Source organism: Leucoraja erinacea, chromosome 8 (assembly GCF_028641065.1).
Source record: "Leucoraja erinacea ecotype New England chromosome 8, Leri_hhj_1, whole genome shotgun sequence".
In the NCBI taxonomy this organism is placed as follows: Eukaryota; Metazoa; Chordata; class Chondrichthyes; order Rajiformes; family Rajidae; genus Leucoraja; species Leucoraja erinaceus.
Genome location: NC_073384.1, coordinates 63,431,527 through 63,458,818, shown reverse-complemented (window position 1 = coordinate 63,458,818; position 27,292 = coordinate 63,431,527). Strand labels below are relative to the sequence as shown.

Here is a 27,292-nt window from a genome sequence, read left to right as displayed (position 1 = left end):
TCTCTCTTCCTACATCTTTATAAATACAAGCACTTAATTGCATAATACTACAACACTATTAAACTAATAGTATACTGTATTATGTGACACTGCAGTATGTTTGAGTACCAGTTCTGGAGAAGCATCAAGCTGCTCTGTTCCTATAAAGACTAAGGTAAAAAGTTATAAACAAAAGAACCACTGGAAAATCTAATGACGTAAGGCAGGAACTTGGTGGGCTGAATGGTCCTGACCCCAAATTGATTTTGCACACCTAAACCATGGGTCACACCAGTGGAAAAGACTCAGCTGGAGATCGCCAAGCCTTCGAGCCGCTTAAGCTTCAGGACAGGAAAAGTGAGCGTTCAATCTAAATAGCAAAAATAGAGCTAAATACTGCAAATTCAAGCTGTTCACAGAAATTCATACTGCAGACATTGACAATACCTGCTTGACGCTTTCTTATTGTGTGCTTCCCATTCATGTTTGCGATGCAGGAAGCCTTCCATCTGTGCTGAGGGACTTTCTTGTGACTTGACAGGTAAAGTAGCAGATTGAGACTGCAAAGGTGAAGACTTGGTTTTACGATCTGAAGTTGGTGATCCTGTAGGACTGGGTTCTTTGGAACTGGTTCTCTGTTCAGTGGTGCCATTTACCATCTCACTTCCCTCAATTGTATCCGATATCTGGATTCAATGGACAGTAAATGAATCAATTTTTTGTAGTCCAAAAATGGAATGAAACCGAGCATAATATAAACAAACTATATTGTCTTCATGCATTTAAAATGTCATCACTTCCATAAGAATTGGAGGTGTTAGTATTTTCAGTCATCAGCGTCACAAATGTAATGGAGCTTTAAGGTTCTGTAGCCAGGTTTACGGTGTAGATTGGGTATTACAAATAACATTCGAATTGAATTCCATGTAGTTTACTGAGTTAGCCGATACATGACATTACAACTGGGAGAATTGTTATAGGAATTTTACTTTTGATCCCTGGTACTGTGGCAAAATTGTACTTGTGTGGACGGTAGCTGCAAAGGAGACAATGCAAGTGTGGTGGCGCTCCTCTAGTATCTTTGGTGGCTACCTTAATCAAATGGCCTGCACCAATCCTTGATAGCCGAGTTGACATGAAGCAATTTGAATAGGATTTTAAATGGCTACTTGTAGTCAAGAAACTTGACATCAATTATTTTATAACAAATCTTAAAATAATCATCAGGTTGAAGGGGTGATTATGGTGGGAAGAAGGTGGGAAGAGAATGGGATATGTTGCTGGTTTTGCCAGGTTTCCAGGAAAGACTGGATTAATAGGGCTTCTTGTAAAAATTACCAAATTGGAATTTCACATACTGGTCCTTTATCAGGTAGCTCATGTGAACCTGAGAAGTAGATATGGTTGACAAGTGATAACAGCCTCCAAATGGAATCATGTTAAAGTAATAATAACAATTTTGATTGACATCCAGTAAGATTAAGCACACATCATCTTAAACAGTGACCTGGAGAAGGTGAACTGTTATGAATACAGAATGAGTATAAACAAAGTCTACATTGGTTGTTGATTTTATTTTAAATTGGGGGAATTAGTAAAAGCTTGAAAATACAGACCCCCACCCCCCCATTTCTTAGCAATTTTGTTCTGTTGGAATAACTGTAGGTAGTTAGCTTTTTTTTGTTAACCCTCTGATGGAGTTTAAGATTTCATTTACAAAATATGCAAAGATTACTCTTTACTGACAATCAATTTAATGTAGCTAAAGCAATCCAAATCTTAAAAATAGATTTGTATTTAAATTGGAAAGGAAAACAGAGTATAAAAACTGTAATTCCCTTTCAATGGCACCATGTATTGAAATAATCACTAGTAACTTTGTGCACTCAGCCCTTCTAAAAACAGTTCCATGATAGTATTTATGATGGTGATTGTGGGAAATGGAATAATTGTTGGTAATGAACCAATCGTGACGTGATAATGAAGGTTAACGATGAGGTATTATCGAAAGTTGATAACATTCCTTTCTACTGATATCCCCTTCAAAGCAGGTCATGCTCTTCCAATCACAAGACTTTGCTTATGCTCATTTATTCTTTCTGATCAAACAATTTCAGCATGCAAAGATTTAAACCTTTATAGATCACATCATGCAGTTCTAATCCATCACCGTATAGTTAATTTGAAGATAAAGGAGCACAATTTTCAATGCAAATAAGATTTTAAGCTGAGTATCTGTAAAAATGTAAGTATTATAGAACTAAAGGTATTAAAAGAAAGCCACTCAGTTCACACAGTTATTTACCCCTAAAGTCAGAGACACCCAAGTCTTGCTTTGTTGTTCATGTTGCTTGCTGCCATATGATCCTTACAACCTAGAGAGCAGCAAGGTTCCAGTAGTTCTGCAGTTTCTATCTGGATAGGGTGGGAATCTTCAGAATCCAGTCATCCAAATTATTTTGGATTGTAATTCCAACAGATTTAGCCACAGAAATTCAGAGCATTCTTGTGTTATTAATACCTTGCTCTCATTTTTTCTAAATTGTTCTTGCAAGATGAATACAGCAAAGGACAATGGCCAACACCCAGGTATCAATTTGCTACTGCTAAAAATTTGCTTCAGATAAGCATTTAATATGTTTTACTTTTTAATTAAAATATAATCACATGTGCATCTTTTAATAGATGTGCATACTCATTGTACAAAATTACATAGGGAAATACTTTTTTTTACACTAGAAATATGTGCTAGGTATTAATTGTCAAATCAAATATTACAAAGCCTTATCATTTTTTTTCCTACTCTGCTGTATAGTGTTTCCACACTATAGTTGAATCGTCACAAATGTATTGATAACTCTTTGAACTATTGAAAAGGACCTGTCAACTTTAGAATTGCCACATTTTATGTTTTATTCTCTAACATTTCACTTAGTGAACATTATTTATAGTTTGTTCATTTTATAGATTAAATAAATCACATTATTCAAACATCCCACCTTTAATTTGCATGATAAAAATACTGATGTACTTTTATACATTAATGACATTTGTGAAACTCAGCTTCTACTTTATTTTACCTTGACATTAATTCAATAGTCAATAACAAAAAAAATTTAAACTGTAATTCCATCCTGAAAATTTGGCATTGGAGAAATGTAATATTTACACTGAACGGTTTCAAATGGGTCTTCTTCACTGCAGATCTGTGCGGTAATTTGGCAGTTTATTTAGCCAGCACCATCACTAAATCATAATTTGTCTCGACTGAAACGTTTCTATAAAAAAATTATAAAGTGCCTTTTCAACATGTTTCGTTTTAGCCTGGTCAAAGTTGACAGATTTGTAAAATTCTGGTCATCTAGAACCTTTTAGGTCAGTGCAAGCAACATTCTAATGCTGTTTCTAAAAAATGGTAGTTGGTGGCAGATGTCGCAAGGAAATTAGTTAAAAGCCCTAGGCAGGGATAATAAATCAAACCAGTTATATAATTCAGTGAAAACATACAAAAACCTACAAAACTCCAAACTTCACTACTACTTCTCAAACTATCAAAGTAGCTTTGGGTTTTAGACCAATTCGGACCATGTATATTTGCAAATACTTAAATAGAAAGTTAGCAAAGAAAACATTCTGCGTAGGGCAAACTTTAGTAGATTGGTTTAAAAACATGCTAAATGCATGTAAAAAAGCTTCTACGAAACAAAAGTGATTGGAATTTGTTCGTCTTGATGACTGTATAAGAGGTGCACACAACCTATGAATACTATTGCATTTGCCCAGAGTACTATGATTAGTACTGTGCATACTGATGAATACTATTGCATTTGCTATATTTGCACAATAGATTTGTTCAATTTATAACTTTGGCAAATAAAAATAAAAATGCAGTAAGACAATCAAGTGAGGAACATGCATCAACAACATTTACTTGCATTGAGTAATTAAGATTATTAAGTGATAAAATATATTTTCAAAAAAGTACAGAAAGCAATCTGAAGACAGTATTAATTGGGCCTAAGTTGAATTCAAATTGAAATGAAAGGAATATATTACTAAATCACACTTTTTCTTTGCACAAAAGCTGCCTAAAATAATTTGAGATCTTATGAAGTCAATAATAATAATACTTTTTAATGTTTGAAACCTAATTGATATGTATACAAAAAAATGTTATAAGCACTTTCCTTACAGCTTATTAGCTGGCACCTCAATTAATTTAATTCAGCATTTATTTGCCTTGCTGCTATTTAGAGTCCAGATATAATTATGGATAAAGTTATTTGTAGGATTCAAACAACTCATTTAATAAATTTGTGAACACACTGGGACATTTATTATCATACAGTGCTTTATGAACCAAAATAGTGATAATTGGTTTGCTCCATTTTTTGCCATAGTGGGAAAAAAAACCACAAAATATTAATACTACAAAAATCACCACTACAAGGTCACACAATAAGTGCACAAAAGTAATGAATACTATTGCATTTGTTCAGTTTACAAGTACTAAGAAATCTGTCATTTACCATCACTGCACAGTACATGATAAATTAGGAAAATCAAAAGTCTGCGTATGTTATTATGAAATTATAAATTAAAACAGAAATGGTTGGAAATATTCAACAGGTCAGATTTCTGTGGAAAGGGAAACAGAGCTAAAGTTTCATACTGAAGAGCCTTCATCAGACACTTGTGACCTTAATTGGTAATTCTCTTTCCCTATGCCACCTGACCGACTGAGCATTTCCTGCATTTTTTAGTCTTTAATAACATAAAAAGCCAATACACCTTCAAAGTAATTGAATGGATTCATGCAGAATTTAAGTTTTAGTTTTTTGCTATTCAATCAGGTTAAAAAAAAATTACACCTCAATCGATAACTCTGTAATGAAGTATTTAGGGAAAAAAATACATTAAAAGCTGTGGCACTGTTTAGCAATGTCAATGTGCTGCCCAAGGAATGCCATGTGTAAGTAAGATAATACCCCGAAGATCACAGTTTCAATTAACAGCTTCTAAACATGCAAATAATTTGTTAATTAATTATTCCCAGCACATGAGCTGATGGTATATCAGAGTACAGTGCCTTGCAATTATAATGAATTATTTGAAACATTGTTTTCATTCAGTGCCATTACAAAAAAAACTAAATAAGAATCCAAGGAAATTCCAGTTTCCCTCATCTTACTTTCCCTTTCCAATATGTTTTAATTAATGTTTTGGCAAATTTGATTATTTTTGAAGTAAAAATGCACTTTTGCTTCAAAACTCAAGGTGCCAAGTTAAAAATCACAATCAACCCATTTACAAAAATACTTTATTCAGTCACCTAACAATTTGCAATTTCCCCAAAATCATTGCTCACGTTACTCACAATGTATTGCTAAATTAGGTGCCTGAAACCAAGCTGGTTTCCGGGCCCTCAAAATAACACGATAGAAAAAGGAACAGTAGTAGTTCACTTGGGCCCTCAAACCTTCTCCATCGTTCAATATGATTATGGTTGAAATAACCCATGCCTCAACCCATTCTCCATGCAGATCACATCATCTTTAATTTCATGGCCTTTCAAGTATGTACAGTGCCCTCCAAATGTTTGGGACAAAGAGACCCATCATTTATTTATTTGCTTCTGTACTCCACAATTTGAGATTTGTAATAGAAAAAAAAATCACAAATGGTTAAAGAGCACATTGTCAGATTTAAATAAAGGCAATTTTTATACATTTTGGTTTCACCATGTAGAAATTACAGCAGTGTTTATACATAGCCTCCCAGAAATTGTGCCCCCCCATGTTTTGATAGCGATTTCCGTGCCTGCCTGACACAGTCCCTCCCTCAGCTGATATGAAATTTTCAGTAAAGCACATTATATGTAGATTAATCCAGTAACTCTCCAGACTAGTTGCCAATTTTCTTTCCTACATAAACATATGCTCATTCAAAATTTAGTATCCTCGCTCCAGTGCTTATTCTTCATTATTTGTGCTCATTGAGCAAGGCTGGCTCTCAATATAATACCTCGTCTATTTCTTCAAGTCTGACTCCCTTTGTTGGGGAGTCCCTATCCCTCCTGGCATGGTCAACCTCTGAACTTCACCCAATCCCCAGCCAATATAGCGATCTCTGCAAACCCTTCCTGTCCAATAAGTCTTTCAGATATCTTTCTTCTTTCAATTCAGGTCTTGTATAACGCTGATAATAATTGCTACTTTGGGCGGTATGGTGGAGCAGTGGTTGAGCTACTGCTTTACAGCGCCAGAGACCCAGGTTCGATCCTGACTACGGGTACTTGTCTGTACAGAGTTTGTACATTTTCCCCGTGACCTGCGTGGGTTTTCTCCGAGATGCTCGGTTTCCTCCCACAATTCAAAGACAGACAGGTTTGTAGGTTAGTTGGTTTGGTATAAATGTAAATTGTTCCTAGTGTGTGTAGGATGGTGTTAGTGTGCATGGATCACTGGTCGGTGCTGACTCGGAGGGCCAAAGGCATTTCTGTGCTGCCTGTCTAAACTAACCACTTGCAACCACAAAATGCTGGAGTAACACAGTGGGACAGGCAGCATCTCTAGAGAGAAGGAATCCAAAGATGCTGCCTGGCCCGCTGAGTTACTCCAGCATTTCTACCTTCGATTTAAACCAGCATCTGCAGTTCTTTCCTACACATTTTAACCACTTGCAGCTGTGTTAGACCATAACTTCTAGGATTCTCTTCCTAAAATAGTTTCAAAGAATATAAAGAAATCTCACTAAATCTTGATGGGATTGGGTAGATGAGGTACAGGAATGGTGTTGCTGCTGGTGGTGGGCAAGTGCAGAAGTCACAGTCAAGAATATTATTTTAAGCAAAGGGTGATGAACCAATGCAATTCTCAAACACAAGCAGCTGAGGCTAAATTTATAGATACAGCACTGAAGGCTGAGATCAATGGATGAAACTGCACATTTCAAGCAGTAGGACATCCACTTTGCACCCATTAGGACTGGAGGTGGTGGGATATCACCTGCAGATTCTATTTTTTCCTCCATTTGGGTTGAGCGATCAATCATCATTTGCTCATCATATTGTTGCACTCACTACCTCCCACCCTGACCCTTCAGAAACACCATAAGCAAATACTAGAAAATCTCAAAATTTAACAAGGCTTCTAAAATGTTTTACTTTGTGTTGCTGTTTCCATATTCCTTTAATCCCAATGCATTTATTCCTCAAACCCCATTTGTCCAACTCAAGCTATCCGAAGAACACCTAGAAAATTACTAACAATGGCTGGCCTTGTTAAATCTTACAATGTTAACTGCCCAATCTGTTGTGCAAATGTGCTCATGATACCCATAAAAACAGAATTGACTTTTACCAACATTAGTTAGGAGATACTGTTGTAACTGCAATAACACAAACTGATAAACAATCTTTTATCAGTGCATGTTTTTGTGCACAAATTTACCTTTCTTTAAGAAAACTAATGAAATTCCATGATATCAGTGCTAGTTTTTTTTAAATCATGTCTTGCATATCTATCGAGAATGTTCATTGGGCATTAATGATGCATTGCACTTCAGAAAATGTTCCAACATGGTGAGAAGGGCTACGTGAGTCAGTGGAAAAGGGCACAAAAAGTAGAGACTTGATACTACTGACTACAGGACTGGTTCTATTTTCAATCTTGACACTACCCAACATGGTACCTTACTCAGGATCCAGGTATAGATATAACAGTTGAAGAGTGATCTTGACAATCATTTAATTAAAGGCACTGACTAGGTAACACAAAGATTGTGTGAAGACAGTATGTATGATGTACAGCTAAGATTCAACTACAACAATGCATAATCAATCCTATGCAATATTAGGGAGAGGTTTGTGACTCTGTCCAAGCACTGAAGATGTGTTGAATTGTTTTTCAGAACACTAAGGGATTGTTTGGCTGTGATTTACAAGAAGAAATAATCCAGGCCAAATTATTTGGAATAAGTATTCTCACTTTCAATATCAATAGAACTAACCAGTAATGACAAGAGCTTTGTCTAATACCACCTGATCACTGTATAACAGCTTACAAGGCAGGAAAGTGTGCAGGCAAATTGCCAATTCAAGCATAACAGCATAGTGCCTTGGGTGTATTCAAAGACTAACACAGATGGGCATACCATCCAAATGCTGTTTTTTCCTACAGAAGCAAGCAACTTTTTATTGCCAGGGGGGATGACATAATGTTCTTTTCACTGACAGGCCAGACAATGCAAGTTTTGACAACTGTGAGCAGCAGAGTGAAAACTAGACATACACAATCTGGAAGATAAAAATGATGACCAGGATTTAAGATTGTTTAGCATGCAGGTTAGGACCAAAGGCAACCCTGACTAATAGATGTTGGGATGAAACTGAAGGTTAATAGAACATGTCTCACAATAGAGAAGAACATTGAATCCTAATCTCCAGTCACAACCACCTGTTTGGATCGGTACCGTTGCTCCATTACATATTCAGCACTTACACATTTATTGAACGACATCCTTAGACAGTCCAGGCAGGGAAGCAGTGGAGAAAAAACTCTCCTTAGTTATCACCAAAGACTCAAACTATTGGATAAGAATTGGCTAAAATTCTAAACATTCAATGGAGAATTTTCTCACATTCCCATTTCTTCAACCTGAAGAGTTGACTCTGTTTTTCTTTCCACAGATGGTGCCTGAGTGCTATGTTTCCAGCATTTTTTGTTTTTGCCGGGAAGATATTTTCCAATATTCCATTTCAGAAATACAAGGGATTATTTGCTGACATTCGCTGACAAGGGGCTGAAATTACAATCAAAACTGACGTGTAAACCAGTGTACCTCAGATTACCCCCAGTGCTATACTCCATAAAACCCAGATGGATGAAGAGCTGACTAAACTCCAAATAAGATGCTTGTTAGTAAAGATCACTCCCACTGAATTAATCCACAAAACAGAGTGTATGACTGAAGTGCACAGCAATTGTAAAGACGTACACAATTAAAGCAACATCCTTCCAATTGTTTGCAATGAAAGCAACATGTTTGTTGAGTTCACTGGTGCTAAATGTTTTTGGAAAACAAATTATTGATTTTGTGCAGGAATATCAAAAACTGCAGATGCTAGGAATTGGAAATAAAAACATTAAGTGCTGGTAACACTGAGAAATGGTTAGCTTTTCGGATCAAGACTCTTTCATTAAAACTCTATTCTTTGCAATGCCTTCATCTAAATGTACGTGGGCAATGCTAGTAACATATATTCATACTAAATATAGGTACTATTAAAGTTTGCATAGGTAGACAAAGTTACCTTATGGAATCAAGTCCCAATATATTTTAGGCCACAACAGATCAGATACTAACACAAGACCACCAAATATATTTGCAGTCAAGATACTGTTTTAACTGTGACTGCCTCAGAGCAAGGAAACATCATGATTCTGAAAAGGTTCTGCAGAGACTCCACATGCAGATCATTTCATTTAAAAGGAGCACTTATGTTTTGATTTAGAAGCAAATGGTCGATTTGGGTCTTATGGTAAATGAGCAAGGTTTACAGTCACTAAGGGTTAACATCAAGGGTGTCTTTAAAGGAAATAGTTCTGGAATTATTATTTATGTTTCTGCTTTGGAATAGTACTACAAAATGCAACTTTTCTGCTTGATTTAGCTGTATTGCCCTAACTGTCTATTTCTTGAGTAAAGATGTTAAATGATTGTAGTCTACTCACATTGACATGTGATAGCTCAAATTATGGAACTGAAATTGGGCATGTAATGTATAATAGGGCAGAGAAAATTAATTAGCTTGATGATGAAAATGAATGAAAATGAAAAAAAATGCCTAGAGTGAAGACACCCTGGTCATAATCTTTGTGGCCTGGAGATTCCACCGCTATTTGTTCAGGTGGCTGCTTTCATTTGAACACTCTGAGCAGATTTTTGGTCCCAGTGCAGCCTCAGGTCTTCCAAACAGAATGCCATGGCACAAGTTATAAATCTTCCCCTTTGAGAGAAGCAAACATAGAAATGCTCTGAGAGCTCATTAATTCATGCAGCATATATGGGGAAGAGAAACCAGTCAACGTTTCAGGTCAGAACCCCTTTCTCAGAACTTTGAGGGCTCACGGTTACGTTTGAAAATTCATTATTTAATTCTGTATTATTGAGGGAAAATGTTATGGCAACTAAAGAATACAAGTCTAGGAAGCCACAACTATGGCTGGGCAATGAGTGACCAGTGCAATTATTCAGAATTACATCAATTTTAGGTTTCAGTGAATTAAAGGTGCATGACTTGGAGACTTCGAGCCATTAATCCCCTTTATCTGAGACAATGAACCTCTGCTATCAGAGTGAAATCGTAAACATGAACATGATTTTCTGACAGATCATGTTGGAAGAATGAGCAGCTGGCTGCACTATTTGTCAGCAGCAAATATCTACATCCTCAATTCCAATTCTGGTAATGGTCAATCAAATGATTTCAGCAAGTTCACACTGATCATTATAACAAGGGATGGCGGGGAGGGAGGGGGGGATTTCTAAGTCAGACAGGCTAGAAATCAAATGAGTGGGAATTAACAATGACTCTGAAAACCAAAGGCAAGTTCTCATATACTGTTGTCACCCATGACTTATCAGTCCACTTTTGTTTCTGGCAAACCATTATTGGATTAGTTTATATTAAACGAGTCTGAAAACCTAGTTAAGTTTAATGATGTTTGGCATATTCTCGACTCAGATTTTAGTTGGAATCAAACGTAACAACTGAAGGAAAGGTGATATTACTTAGGGAAATGACAAAAATCACCACAAGTATATCAATTTTACACTGAATTGCACTTTGACGAACTTTTTGATCAAACACTGAACAACCCCATGTTTATCCACAGATCTCACACTAATAGAACACTTGATGTACAGGACACTGAAATAGACTTGGTTATGGTTGCCCAAATTTGAAAAAGATAGTTGAAAGAAAGCAGCCAAGACAGATCTGTTTTGGAGTGTTTCGGATGAGAATACTTAAGAAAATGATAAGAATACTAGTGATAGACATTAGATCACAGTTAGCATGTCTTTGACTGGTAGGCAGACATGGTATAGAGCAGGTAAAGCATGTATAATGTATTTAGAGACATATTTGTTGGAATCTACCAGAATGCCTGATGTCTCTGCATTACTTATGAGAAGTTTGCATCTATCAGTATAATGAATATGTAATACACACCCAAGAAGTTTTCTTTTAACCTTGTTAACCAAGACTCAATTATAGAACATAAAACAGCAAACAACAAAAGCCCATTCCTCTCATAAACCATGAACATTATGAGAGACTCCAACCCAACTATTAAATCTTCCAAAAGAAAAGTCGTGGCTAATTCCTCCCAAATCATCTATTGTAACCAAACAATATCTAAGTTTTTTTTTCTTCCTTTCCCACACCTCTATTATTCAAGTTTGGACTGCTGCCAGTTTTTAAACAAAAGTGACATTAATTATTTATATATATCATTACAATGGTTGAACAAAATCTGCTTGCACCAGCGATTATTTTTTTTTTACCAATTTGCAACTGGACAACTTGACTTGAAACCCTTCATTTTCACAATAAAAGACCAGGTTTCTGTTGCTTTTCTCATGCAGGCTACCAAAGCAGCTTTTTTTTTTAACATTCAATGAACCAAAGTTATTAAGAATGCTTGAAGTAGGTGAATACTCTTCAACTAGATTTTTGTGTTAAAGTAGTGATTTAAGATTAATAAAGCAGGTGAGAAGAACCATAGCAGTTAAATGGGAATGAGTTCATAGGTTAGTAAAGCAGGTACATTTCTTTTCATCCTGACTGGGGGTTGGATGTCACAATCCAGATCGGGCGCATTCATTACCAGCTCGTCTGTTCTGAAAGTTTTTGTAGGTTTGGTAATTTTGAGAGCGGTAACTAACCCGTGGCGATTCCTGGTCTGACGGTAAGCCCTTGTGTTCTCCTTCTCGAGCCCCATCCCTGGCAGAAAAAGAGATCTCATGTCACAAATTAAATATTATAGAACAGGTACTGCCAAATAGATTTATCTTTTCTCATCCTCTTGTCTTCATAGTAAGACACACACATCTTCTTTTGGAAAAACACTTGTCCAATATTAAATGTTGATACGTTGCTCAAAATAACAGCTTTTGTATCTTGTTCAGTTTGTTATGTTTTAAACAACAGTTTGCGATTATATGAATGTCTACAATGCATGAAATAGCCATCCTAGGATATTTCATGGTCAGATAAAATGAAGGCCAGTGCATTATGGTGAGGCTGGACAATAGCTTGATCTCACCCTTGCTGAGGAATTAATTTTCTGATGTCCTCGCCTACCTGCTAACCCTGTACATCCTTGTACAGGGAATTGAGGTCTTAGCAAGGAGATCATAGTTCTGAGATTATGATTACTAGAGGGTGGAACTGATGTGTATCCAAACCTGAAAATTACCTGGTACACAACAGAACCAACTGACCACCATTTTTTTTTTCAGTTGAAATTAAAACTAAAACAGCTAAGATTGGGCATTCAGTGTATGAAGTTATTTTTACAGCTCCATTGATAAGGCAGGCTTCAGTACAAAGCAGAACATAATTTTCTTACAAAACAAAAATTAGCAAAAGGAACAACATTATCAGTATTGATAAACTGTTCAATTATATTTCTTCACATTCTCCACCAATAGTGGACTAGGAACCAATTATTGTGTTGCACCACGATTAACTATTTTCTTGAGAGTCAAAGCCTTTTAATAAGTTTTTGTCACCCAAGCTTTTCATAGACCCTTACCACTGTTGTGGTGATTTGGATTCATCAGATGACGGCAGGGTTGGCTGTGGTGATGGTTGTCTCTTCCTCTCTTCTTCTTCTTGCTTTCTGCGTACTTCAAGCAATTCCAGCTGTACATATAAAAAGTTCCATTTGTCAAACTTCATCTTAAAAAAAGTTTTGTTTGTGTCATTCTTCTGTCATTCTTTTAATGTATTTTGAACAATGAACTATATAGGCCAAATTAATTAGAAAATTCAGATAAAACAGATTTATCACGACTATTTCATGATTGGCAAAATAAAACATGCCAGGAAGCGTCCTCTGTCTCTCTCCAAAACAACTGCATACCTCCATCATGTATAGAAAAGAACTGCAGATTCTGTTTTAAATCGAAGGTAGACACGAAATGTTGGATTAACTCAGCGGGACAGGCAGCATATCTGGAGAAGAAGGAATGGATGACGTTTCGGGTCGAGATCCTTCTTCGGACTGTTGCACCACGATTAACTACTTTCTTGTGAGTCAAAGCCTTTTAATAAGTTTTTGTCTGAAGAAGAGTCTCGACCCCAAACATCAGCCATTCCTACTCTCCATGCTGCCTGTCCCGCTGAGTTCCTACAGCATTTTGTGTCTACCTATATCTCCATCAACTGTGGCTCCTTCTAACTCTCACAGCCAACTCATTCCAATGGTTCAATTCTCTGGAAGCCTCCCGCTCTCCAGACCACTTTAACCCTTCCAGCTGGCTATTTCCTTCCTTGATTTTAGCAATCCAATATCTCTGCTTTCAGTCGTTTCAATCTAATAGCAATTATTTGGTTTCTCTTTTCCTGTCTTCCTGTAATGAAAGCGTTATCTCGTTTGTGTATCACTTTACGTAACTTAAAGATGAGATTTAAGAATGACAAGGCAATATTCAATATAACGACAGTGGCTTTGAGATCATTAAAACAAAATCAATTTCATGGCTAACTTATCTGATTTTGCACATGCCAGAGGTATTTATCTTCTAGAATTCTATCAAATTGTTGAAATCTCGTAAAATGCTTCATATAATTTGCTTCTTTTGTGATTCAATGAGGACAAATATCAGAATGTACGAGGTCAAATTGAGATTCAGTCAATGCCACATTACCTAAAAGACCGCTTGAGTTGAATAAGCCTTATCCAAAACAAGATTACTATTCCAATAGCAATGTAATACAGAATTTTAAATACCCATCTGAAAAGTATCTCCGGAGTATAGGGCCATCTCATTCGCAAAAGTAGGACTCATTCACATAATCTTCCAACCCAGAAATAAGCATGTTGTCGGGAATTTTGAAAGTTATAAGGAAATCGAGTAGGTTATAATATGGTTAACCCTAGAGCTCACATACTGGGGAAGCATGATGGGGGAAAATGGCCAACATAGAATGTAGTAAAAATAGCTAAAACGGAAACATTCTGCTGGAAAGCAGGATCCAATAAATCCTAGTTCACAGGTAGCTTAAATTGCTAATAAAATTGAGGCACCAATAAAATGTTACTTCTTCCTTTGTAACACATTTAAAATATTTTGCCTTGATAATATACTCACCGTTGTCAGTCTCTCCAATGCTGAAAATCTTTCATCCCACGTGGCTGCTGATTTCTCAAATGCCTCGTGCCTCTTAATCAGTTTCTCCACCTCATCCACACTCTGACCCAATTCCCGACTAGACAAGTACGGCTCTTGGCCAAGAAGCCAGGCTTCTGCCACACCTGCATCTCTGGCAAACTGATGTACTTCCAAAACTAAATAAAAGAACAACGGTTAAAAGGAGACTTCACAAATTCAAGATCAAGTATTTATGGATTTCTCCTTGTACAAATGAAATTAAAATACCAATCAATAGGTTGCAAAGTGTGGCATAAATTCTGAGTGAAGACATTGTTAGAAGTCGGTAACATGAACATAGACAGACATTGCATGTGAAGCAAGATATGCAATTTGTTAAAGCAGCTGCCATACAATTAGAACAATAATTAATTAATTTACCTAATCTGAGCCACTCCCATCTGTCCTCCCATTTGTCTATCATTTCTTTCCTCTTATCCGTTAGCTGTAACAACTTCTCTTTAATCTGTATGTGAACAGAATTAGAACAATCACCTAATACAGTTGCATCTAACGAGGCCTTCTCTCCCTCATTTATATCAACATTTATCATGATGCATTTATTTGGAAATTTAAGAAACATTCTGGAAACATATCAAACTGACAAGTTTAACTCTCATTAAATATGTACTTCAAAATATCTCTGGAAAAATAAATCCTTAAACTCTAACTATAATTTTCCTCTTTTACACTGCATCTTGGAGTATCTCAAGAATGCATAGGCAAACACTCCAAACTATGAAGTATTGTATTTCCCTTTCAGAATTTCACATGTACTAAAATAGTGTTAGGAATAAAAATAGTTCATAGTACAATAATTGAGAAAAAGAGTTATCTGCTTTTATAATTTCTATTTACAATGATTGAACAATTCAAATGCAAAATTGACAATGTGCACCATCTAACAATGTAACCAGTACTCATAACATCCAGGCTGAGAATGTGTTGGTAAAGGAGTGTACCTCTTCTGATGCGTAATGCTTTCTTGCTAGGAGTGACTTGCCAAGTTCAATGCATGTTGTAAAACTGTCATTACGAGCATCAATTTCAGCCTTGATGCCTTGGTGGTTGTTCATTAGCAATTCCACTGATGAAACATCTCTGAAGGTAATTAAAAGATATAAGCTGTTAACTACTCGCTGTTACGTTGCACTTTCAAAGGGTTAAATCTTGATAAGGACAGTGACATCAAAAATCACCACAAATACCATGAGATAATGCATCTTATGATACCATAAGACATAATGCACAAATACCATAAGAAATAATAGACATACCACCCGTGCACAACAAATTACAGGTAGTTCTACTACAACAATATTTGTATTGCTAAGAAACCAAACGTTACAGAAAATGCAATTATAAAAATAATTGTGTTAATAGGCGAAAGGAGGTTAGCAACTAGAGAGCTTCAAACTTTTTATTTTTCGCCACAGAATTTTCTAAAATAAAGGTGTTTTCAAATGCAATATGTTTATTTTTATTACAGCAAGCTAAACATACTGAAGGCTGTTTATTACATTATTTAATAGAGCATCACTGCACGTCCTTTAAGAAAATGGTCCATGTGGCATATTTGGTCATGTGAACAGTTTTGGGCCCCCTATTGGAGGAGGGATGTACTGCAGTTGGAGAGGGCCAGAGGAGGTTCATGAGAATGATCCCAGGGATGATTGGGTTAACGTATAAGGTGCGTTTGAAGGCTCTGTGCTGGTATTCACTGGAGTTTAAAAGGATGAAAGCTACCGAATAATGAAAGGCCTGGAGAGGGTGGACATAGAAAGGATATTTCCAGTAATGAGAGAATCTAGAACCAGAGGACACAGCCTCAGAATACAAGGATGTACCTTTAGAACAGAAATGAGGAGGAATTTATTTAGCCTGAGGGTGGTGAATCTGTGGGATTCATTGCCACAGACAGCTGTGGAGACCAAGACAATGGGTATGTTTAATGTGTAGTATGGTAGGTTCTTGATTAGTAAAGGCATCAAAGATTACTGGGAGAAGGCAAGAGAATGGGGTGAGAGGGAAGAACAGATCAGCCATGATTGAATAGCAGAGTAGACTTGATGGACTGAATGGCCTAATTCTGCTCCTATGTCTTATGATCTTGTATTGGTGAGGTCACACTTGGAGTATTCCATTCAGTTTTGGTCATCCTCCTATAGGAACGATGCCATTAAGCTAGAAAGAATGCAGAGAAGATGTTGCCAGGACTCATGAATCCGAGTTATAGGAGGATGTTGGGCTGGCTAGGAATTTATTCCTTGGAGCACAGAAGGCTGATGGTTGATCTTAGTGGCATATAACGATGTGAGCGGCATGGATAAGGTGAATGTACATAGGCCTTTTCCAGGGTAGGAAACGAGGACTAGAGGGCACAGGTTTAAAGTGAGAGAGGAAAGATTTAATGGGGGCAACTTGCTCACACAGAGGGTGGTGGGAATATGGAACAAGCCGCTAGAGGTAGTAATTGAAGCAGGCACGATAATAACATTTAAAAGATATTAAATGTTAAAAGATAAAAGATTAAAAGAAACATGGATTGGAAAGGTTTAAAGGGATATGGGCCAGGCAAATGGGACCAGCTCAGAGGAGACATCTCGATCAGCATGGATGTGTTGGGTCAATGGCCCTCTTTCTGTGCTATACGTCTATAACTCTAAGTGCCAATAGAAGCAACTGCCTGTCAATTTCCAAAGTTGCCTACGGATAAAGCTGTGTTTTTAAAAGACAGTGGTGTCTCAATACTCCAGGGAGGTTACATGACAATGTTTGTTTCGTACCTTGACTGTTGTTTTTCTCTTAGACAGTTTTCTTCTGCTCATCATTTTCCATAGCAAGTGGTTCTCTAGTTTACAATCACAGAAGGGTCCTAACCCAAACCATCATCTGTCCTCCACAATTGATGCCTGATCTGCTGTGATCCTCTACCAGTTTGTTTTTGCTCAAGATTCTAGTATCTGCAATCACTTGTGTCTCACGTTATATCCAATTCATCCCATCTAATTACAACTAGCGTTCCCTAATTCATCATTTGCGTTACATCTAATTTTCACTATTGAAACGTGTCATAGAAGAACCACATGCAAGTTCAGTGTTTCCACCTATTCGGTGTCTTTCTAATCCTGGGCTCGATGCTCTAATTTTACCTTGGTTTTTCCTGGGTTTCAATTTGCCGAATGACATCTTCCATCCAAAGCATTAGATCACGCACCATGCTGAAGAAGCGGAACTTGTCACCAGTGTCAAAAAGCTTTGCCCTCCGACCTTCACATGCATCAAGCAGGGTTTTCCATGCTTCTAAAACTTCTGTTTCACGTTTCTGAATGTCGTCAGCCTTGTCACCAGCATAAGCAGATTGGAGGCGGGAAGCATCTTCCTGCAGCTGCCTCACCTGTAACACAATATATTAGCACATATCACAATCATTAACCCTTTCTCATCTTCAGTGGCCTTTCTTAGTTATCACAATTTAATACTATAATCTTCAAGTAATGCTACTGCCATGAGCTGTCCATTTTTCCAGATTTCAACATCTTGTTTGTGCTGCAGTTTGCAAGTTTAAAAAAATGAACAGAAAGAGTCAGCAGCAGTATATCCACAGCTAACGTCAATTGATTTCTTCCTCTCAGTTCTATGTTCAGAATTCTGTTGTTTTTCAACATGAGATAGTAATATGAAAGTTTTATCTATAAACTACATTCAACATATATTACTTAGCCATTTATATACATGTCTATCATACTTTCTTATTTTCAGTACAAATTTTAAAATGGAAATCTGTACAAATTAGATAACAGCAGCTGTACAAATGTAAATACAGTCAACTTTGAGTCACATCTTTCATTTCCAATAAAAGCTTTACAAAAATTTAGAATTACAATGGAGAACACTTTGGAAAATATAATATTAATTTTCCAGACTAATAATGATTGCCATTTTCTTTTTCTGTGCAATCGTCTGATGTTCATTGTACTTGTGACTGCAGAATGATACTTGAACTTGGAGATAGTATAATGTTATTATCTGTAGAATACTGTAATATAGTTTATAGGCTTTTGCTTGCAATTGTTCAGACAAACCTCCACAATCATGACAAGATGTCAAGTGATCTGCTGGATTCTTTCAAGTCTGAGGAAAACGAAAAGGAGAGGGAAAAAAAAAATCAAAGGATTCATGCCTGCCAATCTTGCACAATTTCTTGCTTTCGGTTTCAACGTGCCAATCAACGTTCTGAATCGTAGATTCATTATTTTGCCTGGGAAGGCAAGTTGATAGGAGGAAGAGAAATATAAGAAATCATTCTCACCCTCAGTTATTATATAACATTACCAGAAAACTGGCAGCAAGTCTTCTAAATAATCACCAGCTATTCATATTTTTGTGCCAACTGAAAAATTTGAAAGATAATAAGATTTATGTATTTTTTAATATATGACATGACAAATGCAAAAATGAATGAAAAAGAGGCAACCTTTGGTAACTGAATCATTTATCCAATAATAAATGTTCTAAAAACTTTAAATATTCCGGTAATAATCATCATTTGGGCAGGCACTACCTGGATTGTATTGTGACATTCAAAGCCATTCATGAAACACCCCGATTTTGATGATGCAGTAATGGAGGAATCAATGTGAAGCCGTACTGCAATCTACAGAATATTGCATTAACTAAACCCAAGCTCTGCCCATTGAGTATGTTTGATATTTACTACCTGGGTTCCAAGAGCCTGAATGTCATGTTCAAAGGTTGTATGCATCCTCTGCAATGTTTCCACCGTGTTCTGATCTCGCCCAAGTTCCTCTGGGAGCTTCTTGTGCTTGTCTTGAATTCGTCCAAGAATTTCCTTAGCATCGTGGTAAAATTTGTGCAATTCGTAGGAAGCTGCCAAGATTTGTGTTCTAGTGTCAATAAGCTCAAGGAGATCTGCCCAGGCCTCATTGAGTCCATCCTTCCACTCAGCAATGGTGGCAGCATCAGAGTGTCCAGAATTGATCAGCTCATCCGCCATATGGTTCACACTGTCAACACGCTCTTGACCAATATTACCAGTATCACGTGCAAATTCACGGAACCTTTCTTGTAGCATCTGAAAAGAAAAATAACAAGCCAAGATTTAAAGTAAGCAGAAGATAGACACAAAAAGTTGGAGTAACTCAGGGGGACAGGCAGCATCTCTGGAGAGAAGGAATGGGTGACGTTTGGGGTCGAGACCCTCCTTCAGAAAGTAAGCATTTTGATTCAGTTGCTTAGCTCAAATGCTGAATATTTCAATGTAAGATTCACTTGCTTTTAAGAAAAAGCAGTTTGCTGTGGTACTGCTTGCGAGCGAGCCACTATCTTATGCTGCAAGGCCAGGGATGGATGGATCAGGATATGCATGTACAATACTGAAACTTTTGAATTTCATATTTTGTCCATTAATTATTATAATATTTTGATAACTGTGAGCATCAAAATGTGTTTTTGTATCTTAGACATGCTTCAAAATACAAATTGTTGTATTATTTATTGTTCATTAGGAACACCAACCACTATTTGGGCACCAAATAAGCTAGGTTTGATAATAATTCAACCCTTAATAAATGAGGGTGGCACAGAGGTGCAGCTGATAGAGGCACTGCCTCACCATGCCAGGGATCCAATCTCAATCCTGACCTTGATTGCTGTCTGTTTGGAGTTTGCACATTCTCTCTGTGGCCGTGTGGGTTTCCTCCAGGAGCTCCAGTTTCCTTCCACATGCCAAAGACTTGCGGGTTTATAGGTTAATTGGCCTTTGCACATTGCCCCTAATGTGTAGCGAGTGGATGAGAAAGTGGGATGACATAGAACTGGTGGGACCAGGAGATCAATGGTCAGCGTGGATTCGGAGTGCCAATGGCCTTTTTCCATTCTGTATCTCTAAACTAAACTAAAGCTAGGTTTGCAAAACTGCAGTATATTTATACATTGAATAGCTTGGCAGCATAATGTGCAATGTTCCAACTTTGCCATCGCCATCACAACCTTCAAGGTTAAAGTTCCCCAAATCCTCTGTTTTCTGGCAGCAATGTACACACACTTGAGGTAGAGCCACATAACAAAATAATAATGTAGCTAGCCAAAAGCTTGTGCATAACGATGGGTTTCAAGAAGACAAAATAATTTTTAAATCAAATAATTTTAATAAAAATTTAAATTAAAAAAAAAAATCTAACTTTAAATTAGAAATAATTAATATAAAATAAAAATTCTAGCTCCATTGTTTCAGTAATTGTGTCTGCTTCAAAATCATAAATCAAGCCACTGTAGAGAAAGTATCAAATGTTGTGAATCTCAGTAAGTGGACTGCCGTACAGCTAAATGATGGTGAAATTAATGATGCTCGAGTATTTTCTACAGAAATAGTGTACTATTTATTAAAAAAAATTATGCATGCAATAAGATTTTGTCCATTTTTATGCAACAAGAAAAAAGGTCATTAAAATTCCCAAATAGTATTTTATAAACAAATGTGTACCGTAACATGCTCATAGTCCTGTCCAAGCTCATGTGATCCAGCGACCACTTCACGTTCTGCGATCCACTGCTCCAGGTCATCCACCTCCCTGTTCAGCTGGAAAAAGGCGGTACCTCTCATCAAGTTTCCCTCTTCTCTCCTCAGCCAAGTCTTTCAGTCCAGCATAAAGCTTATCCACCTGAGATTGCCGCATACTGATCCGTTCACTGAAAAGCAAAATAGCATCAGAAATCTAATATTAATTGTCTTCTTGTGAAAGTAAATGATAGTACTCGTACATAAAAACTAATTAATCAAACAAAAGAATGCAGGCATCCTGCCACTTGGTAAAAGACATTTTAATCTGATGACATGCCTATCATCCCCTTCGCAACTTCTATTTGGCATTTCCTTACTTTTTCAGTTCAGTGGTTATACCTGTTGTAATTAATTTCCAAATCACTGCTCTTTAATGAAATTCACATATCCATCCAGGCAACTCGAGCGGCACGGTGGTGCAGCGGTAGAGTTGCTGCCATACAGCGACAGAGACCCGGGTTCGATCCTGACTACGGGTGCTGTCTGTACTGAGTTTGTACGTTCTCCCCATGACCACGTGGGTTTCTCCGAGATCTTCAGTTTCCTCCCACACTCAAAAGACGTACAGGTTTGTAGGTTAATTGGCTTGGTATAAATGTAAAATTGTCCCTAGTCTGTGTAGGAGAGTGTTAGTGTGAGAGGATCATCACTGTTTGATGCTGACTTGGTGGGCTGAAGGGCCTGTTTCCACACTGTATCTCTAAACTATACTAAATTAAAACCAGATAGCATTTTCTTTGCTTAACCTTAGGCAGGTATTTTGCAATAATGCAATCGTGTGAATTTAGACAGGCACACTCAGAAGAAATTAGTAAATAGGGAAGGAGAAAAGGAAACAATTGACATTCTGTCAATGGTTGATATCAAGTATTAAACTAACCTCTCTGGATGCCCATCAGCAACTAGAGCTCGGCTTGTCTTTGAGAGTTGATGAACAGTCTCAGCATAATCTTCCACTGCCAGCTCCAAAATCTGATGTTTTTTCAACATCATCACTGCACTCTGCTCATCCTGCAAAAATGAAACATTCATGAAAGTTTTCGTTTTTTTTGCTTAGGTTTCCAGTAAATCTTCAATAATTTCATTTTAATGACTGGGGCATTACAAACGTAATGAATCATGACCCAAGCTTCCTAAATATGAATTAAAAAATGTAAAGGTCTTCAAATATTTATTAAAAAAATGAAAGGCAGTAAAAAAAAAAAATGATGTGTTTTTCTACCCAATATCTATACAAACCTTTGGTTGATGTGGACAATGGATATTACTGACAACTATATTTTGAAATATTACACCTCCATCACTATAAAAGCAAAACATTCTAAATGCAGACAATCCTGCAATTTTCTTTTAAATGTGCAAGTATGGAATATCATTATCTGGAGATGTTTGAAAGAAGTTTAAATTAAATTTAAATTAATCTCAAGTTGTCTACTGTTTTTGCAGACATTCATCATTGTGAAATAATAATGTTTTCAAATAGCTTCAGCTCTTCCCCTCCTCCACAATTAACAAATTCTCTTTTCCTAATTAGGACCACTGAATGAGAAAGATACGTGATATCAACCTTCGCTTTCTCTTCTGACATCATGTACAATTCTTGTTCACTCATCCAAGCTTCAGCCTCTGCAGCATCAAAATAGTACTGCTGGGCTTTGTGTGACTCCACCAAGCGTTTGTGCCGCTTCTCGGTTTCTTCTGACAATAAGGTCCAAAGTTCCCGTAGATCTGATAATCTCTGCTGAATAGCTTCAGCGCTTGGGGTGTCAGCAGTTACCATACTTTGGCTTCTCTCAAATATATCATCAATTCGGGGCTTATGGCCTTGAATTTCTTTTTGAAGAGTCTAGACAGAACAAAAGATAAGTAAAAAATAAGCAATTGCTTACAAGTGAGTTATTTGATATAAACTGTCTTCCTACCATGTGATAGCCTGTATAATCTGGTGATGTTAATTACTTTACTGTTAACTTGCTCTATGATGTACCTTAAATATTTTCCAAATCGGCTTTTATGCTGGTACAAAGCTTTCTTATATAATTAAATTGATTTGTAAAAATGTCATACTCTTTATTCAGTTTTATGACATTGCAAACATTACATAACAAAGTTTTGCTTTAGATAACATTAGAAAGTGGGCATGGAATGAATGCTTCTTGTCCAAATAAAATTGCAATTGCTGAATGACTACTGTGCAGTCTCCATAATATTAAGTGAGGTACTTTATATTCAATTAACCACATGGAACATAGTTTAAACACAATAGACAACAAAATGAATTGTTTCCCATTTTTTCTCCTGCAACAGAATTTCTGCAGCAATCATGAAAGTTACTAACACCCAAAGATTTAAATACAAACGTAACATCAATAATTTATACTTAGACTGCAGTACAGGAAGCAATGGTTGGAAATATAGAAGGGATTGAGGAAGAGAGACAAAACAAAAAATCTAAAAAAATTAAAAAGAACTGTTTTATTATACATCGAATGCCTACAGCATTAATTTTTCTCCGAGGGAATATGGCTCCTCAGTTGTAAATTTAATTTGCCTTGGCTAGAAAGGTTCTTCAGCAACAATTCTCTCTTATTTCACTGTTGAAAAATGTCTGATTTTAAACGCACCTGCCAATGAGAAAAAATATGTACAAATCCAGAATCTAGAAATTTACCCCAGGTTGGGAACCCTTGTGTTAAGCAATGGGAAGGGCATTTAGATATCCTCAAAATAATTAGCTTCATTAAACTCATGAGAAATTATTCTAACAAATTAATCATAATGAAGCTCAGCATATTTAATGCTACTCCTACATCACTGTACATTTAGAGAAATGATACACTTCACATTCGCAATTAGCACCTAAAACATTAACTGAGATTTAACCAATTATGTAAGTATTACATTCATGTGTTACAATTATCACAAGTATTCCAATTATGTAAGTATGCTTAGCTAACTTAATTAGAAGGCAGTGATTGACAAATGCACGCAAGACCATCCATGAAGGGATCTTGCTTTTTCCAAAGTGCCACAAAGAGATACAATAGTCTAATAATTTATAGCACAATGGGAGTACAGTATTTTTTTTAAAGCCAATTGCACTCTTAAAACACTTTTCATTGCTGTTACCTGGTTTTTCTTAATCAGCATCTGCACAGTCTGGAGGTTGTGGCCATGATCAGTGGATGTTGCAAGAGGCATGCGTTCTTCAGCCCACAGCTGGAGGACAGGCAGAAAAATGACATACGATAGTTATATTTGTAGTGGAACGTATGGTCACGATTTAATATAAAAACAGATAATAAAATTCAAGATATTTATTTCCTGAATATGATTAGCCTATGTAGTTGTAAATTTAATACAGATTTGGATTAAGTCTGGAAATTATTTACCTGGAAGGGTCAAATGGGAGAAATGAAACATAAATGAATTATCATAATAACAACTTTCCTTGATTCTCATCCTCTTTGTCTCATTTTCACACCTCACATTTCCTCATCTCTGTATCTCCCTCTCCCCTGATTCAGTCTGAAGAAGCATCTCGACCCGAAATGTCACTCATTACTTCTATCGAGAGATGCTGCCTGACCCGCTGAGTTACTCCAGCATTGTGTGTCTATCTTTGAATTATCATACTGGTAGCTTTCAGTTCTCCTGTAGTTCACTCCCTAGCTCTCCCTTTTCTGGTTTCTGTAATGCTCAAGAATGTTTCTGCATTTTTCTATTCCTATAGACCAGTGGTTCCCAACGTGGGGCGTACGCCCCACAGGGGGTCAATTTGATTTTTAAGGGGGGCAATTGAGCGCGACTGAGGAGGTCTGGGTCCAAATTTTCGAGTTTTTTTTTTGTGGATTTTCCATCAGGTAAACATATGTAGTTTATGTTTCAGATGTTATTTTGAGTAAATAATTTTTTGGGGGTAAAAAAGGTCTTTATTGTGTAGTTATTACATAATCACCGGGCCATCGCTCTTCATGCACGTCACACGAAGCGCGCGAGGTCATGCGAGAACCTTATTTATTGAATTGGATTTAGAAATGCGATTCAAAGAGCTTTTGCTAAGTTACCCTTATAATATCTATTTCCTCCGTTTTCTCTCAAGGGAAAGCAAGCGGGGGCATCAGGATTTTAGAGGTGATTAGGTGGGGCATGGCCAAAGAAAGGTTGGGAACCACTGCTATAGACCCTTTTAATAATATGGAAACCGGAACAGTATAGAGTACAAGTCTAATCAAGGTTCTATGCAACTTTACCATCTGTAAAAAAACAAGTGCTGCCGGAACTCAGTGGGTCGGGCAGATCTGTGGAGGGTAATTGGCAAACACGTTTTGGGTCAGGACAATTCTTCAGCCTATCTCCAGGACAGGACCTGTGACACCATTGCTGTTGGATCAAGCAGGGCACGTGACACTAAGACTCCACCCATTGTTTTAACATAACTGCACCTCCATTCAATTCTCTCCCTCTGAAAATAATCCCCAGTGCTCGGTTTGCTATTTTTTATTTTAAAACAAAGACTTTGCCAACAAATAGATTATTTTCAATCTACAATAGACACAAAATTCTTGAGTAACTCCGTGAGATAGGCAGCATCTCTGGAGAGAATGGGTGATATTTTGGGACGAGACCCTTCTTCAGACAGGTATCTGAAGGTCTTCTACATATTCAATGCACTGTTTTGTAGACTGTTTCAGTGGAGAATGCAGTTAAAAGATTCAATTGTTCATGCAGGTATAGTTTCACTCAATAAAAAGAGAAAAATATCCAAAATCTAACATTATGACCATGAGCAACCAATAAGCACTTTAATTTTACATAATTTCTACAGCTAAGAAATTAATTGATGATTATTCCTGATATCTAATGTTACTGCTTATATAGTAGATAGGAAAATAAAGAGACACATGAAAACATTTTACATAAGCATTAAACTTTGGTATTGGAAGATTTCTCTTTCCTTACAACTGGGCAACCTTTCAAGTGTCATTAAAAGAATGAATGTGTTTATTAACAAATTATTTATATTTTTGAAATACTCAAAGAATAGGATCATCAGATATTTTGCATTTTAATGAATTGGTACTTAAAAAGACCATGACCAAGACAGATTATTCATGTAACATTTTAAAATATCAGAATTTGAAGCAAGCCAAAAAAAGAATGTAAATATGCTTAGCTTTAAATGGTTTATACTGAAGATACTACTTACAATTTCATCCTCCAGATCTCTGTTGAATTGATGGATTTCCTTCGATGCCAACAAGTAATTTTTCCTTTCACGCAGTGGTTCCAATAATTGCGTGAATCTATTTTCAACTATGGTGCGCTTGCTGTCCACCTCATCGGTATCTTTACCTTCTTGGCTTAATACCGTGGCCTGAGACTTCAATTCATCCACCTCTTTCTTTCGCACTTCCATTTGATTTTCCAACATCTAATTAGGAGCGATGGAAGAAAATCAGTCTGCATGTAGTACGAAGTGAACAATGTGTTTCCAGTCTCGTTATGTGATCTGCAGTTAACCATGCTTCCTTGTGAATAGTTGCACCATCGTAGTAACATACCTGTTGTTTCTTGAGAAGGATAGAGACACTCGTAAGGTCCTTGCCATAATCATCAGATTGGAGCTGCCCTTCCAGGTTGTGCACCCATTTGTCTAAATCAGCGCAGCTCTGTGTAAAAAGTTCGGCTTTATTGGCATCAAACAGACGCTGGGCTTTGGCCTGGGTTGTAGATTCGAGATCTTCCCACAAATGATGCAGAGCAGTGAGCTTCTCTTTCACAACCACTTCGGTCTCTGGTTTTTCTGCAATCAGTTGCATTCCATCCTAAATGATAAAACAAAATGATTTTCAGATCAAATTTTCCTTTTTTCTGCAGAAATCCAATGAGGTTGCATTGAAATGCATCAGCTATCAGCTAATTTTGCACACAACAAACACGGTTGTTTTTTTTTCCTATAAGTTAATGGGAGACGTTCTCATCTACTTTATTCTTTTTTTAATATAATGTTGATTATCCAGCATAAAATCTCAAAGCACTAATACAGCAATCCTGAATAGATAGCATTTAAATCTATTCTGGAACACACAGAGGTGTTCCTGATAAAAACAAGTTCTCAATTTTAATATATAGCAAATGGAGGGCAACATCATTTGACACTTGTCATTATACCACAGTTAAAAACGATTACATATTCTTGGTTACTTTTCTATAAGGACTTTCTATCCTAGTGGTGGTCAGGGATAAAGATAGGCCCATAAACAACAAGTATTCCTTCAGAAA

The 27,292-nt window shown here is 36.8% G+C and overlaps 1 protein-coding gene across 1 annotated transcript in view; it reads right to left on the bottom strand.

Moving 5' to 3' along the window:
• The window catches only part of LOC129699771 (spectrin beta chain, non-erythrocytic 1-like), a 181,261-nt gene that overhangs the window by 5,222 nt on the left and 148,747 nt on the right, over positions 1–27,292 (bottom strand). The window contains 15 exon segments of the mRNA XM_055639839.1: positions 427–665; positions 11,932–11,989; positions 12,804–12,913; positions 14,365–14,561; positions 14,806–14,890; positions 15,387–15,525; positions 17,577–17,821; positions 19,145–19,519; positions 20,930–21,031; positions 21,033–21,135; positions 21,888–22,018; positions 22,575–22,853; positions 24,137–24,226; positions 26,217–26,441; positions 26,572–26,835. Coding sequence (XP_055495814.1) covers positions 427–665; positions 11,932–11,989; positions 12,804–12,913; positions 14,365–14,561; positions 14,806–14,890; positions 15,387–15,525; positions 17,577–17,821; positions 19,145–19,519; positions 20,930–21,031; positions 21,033–21,135; positions 21,888–22,018; positions 22,575–22,853; positions 24,137–24,226; positions 26,217–26,441; positions 26,572–26,835 — 2,642 coding nt within the window.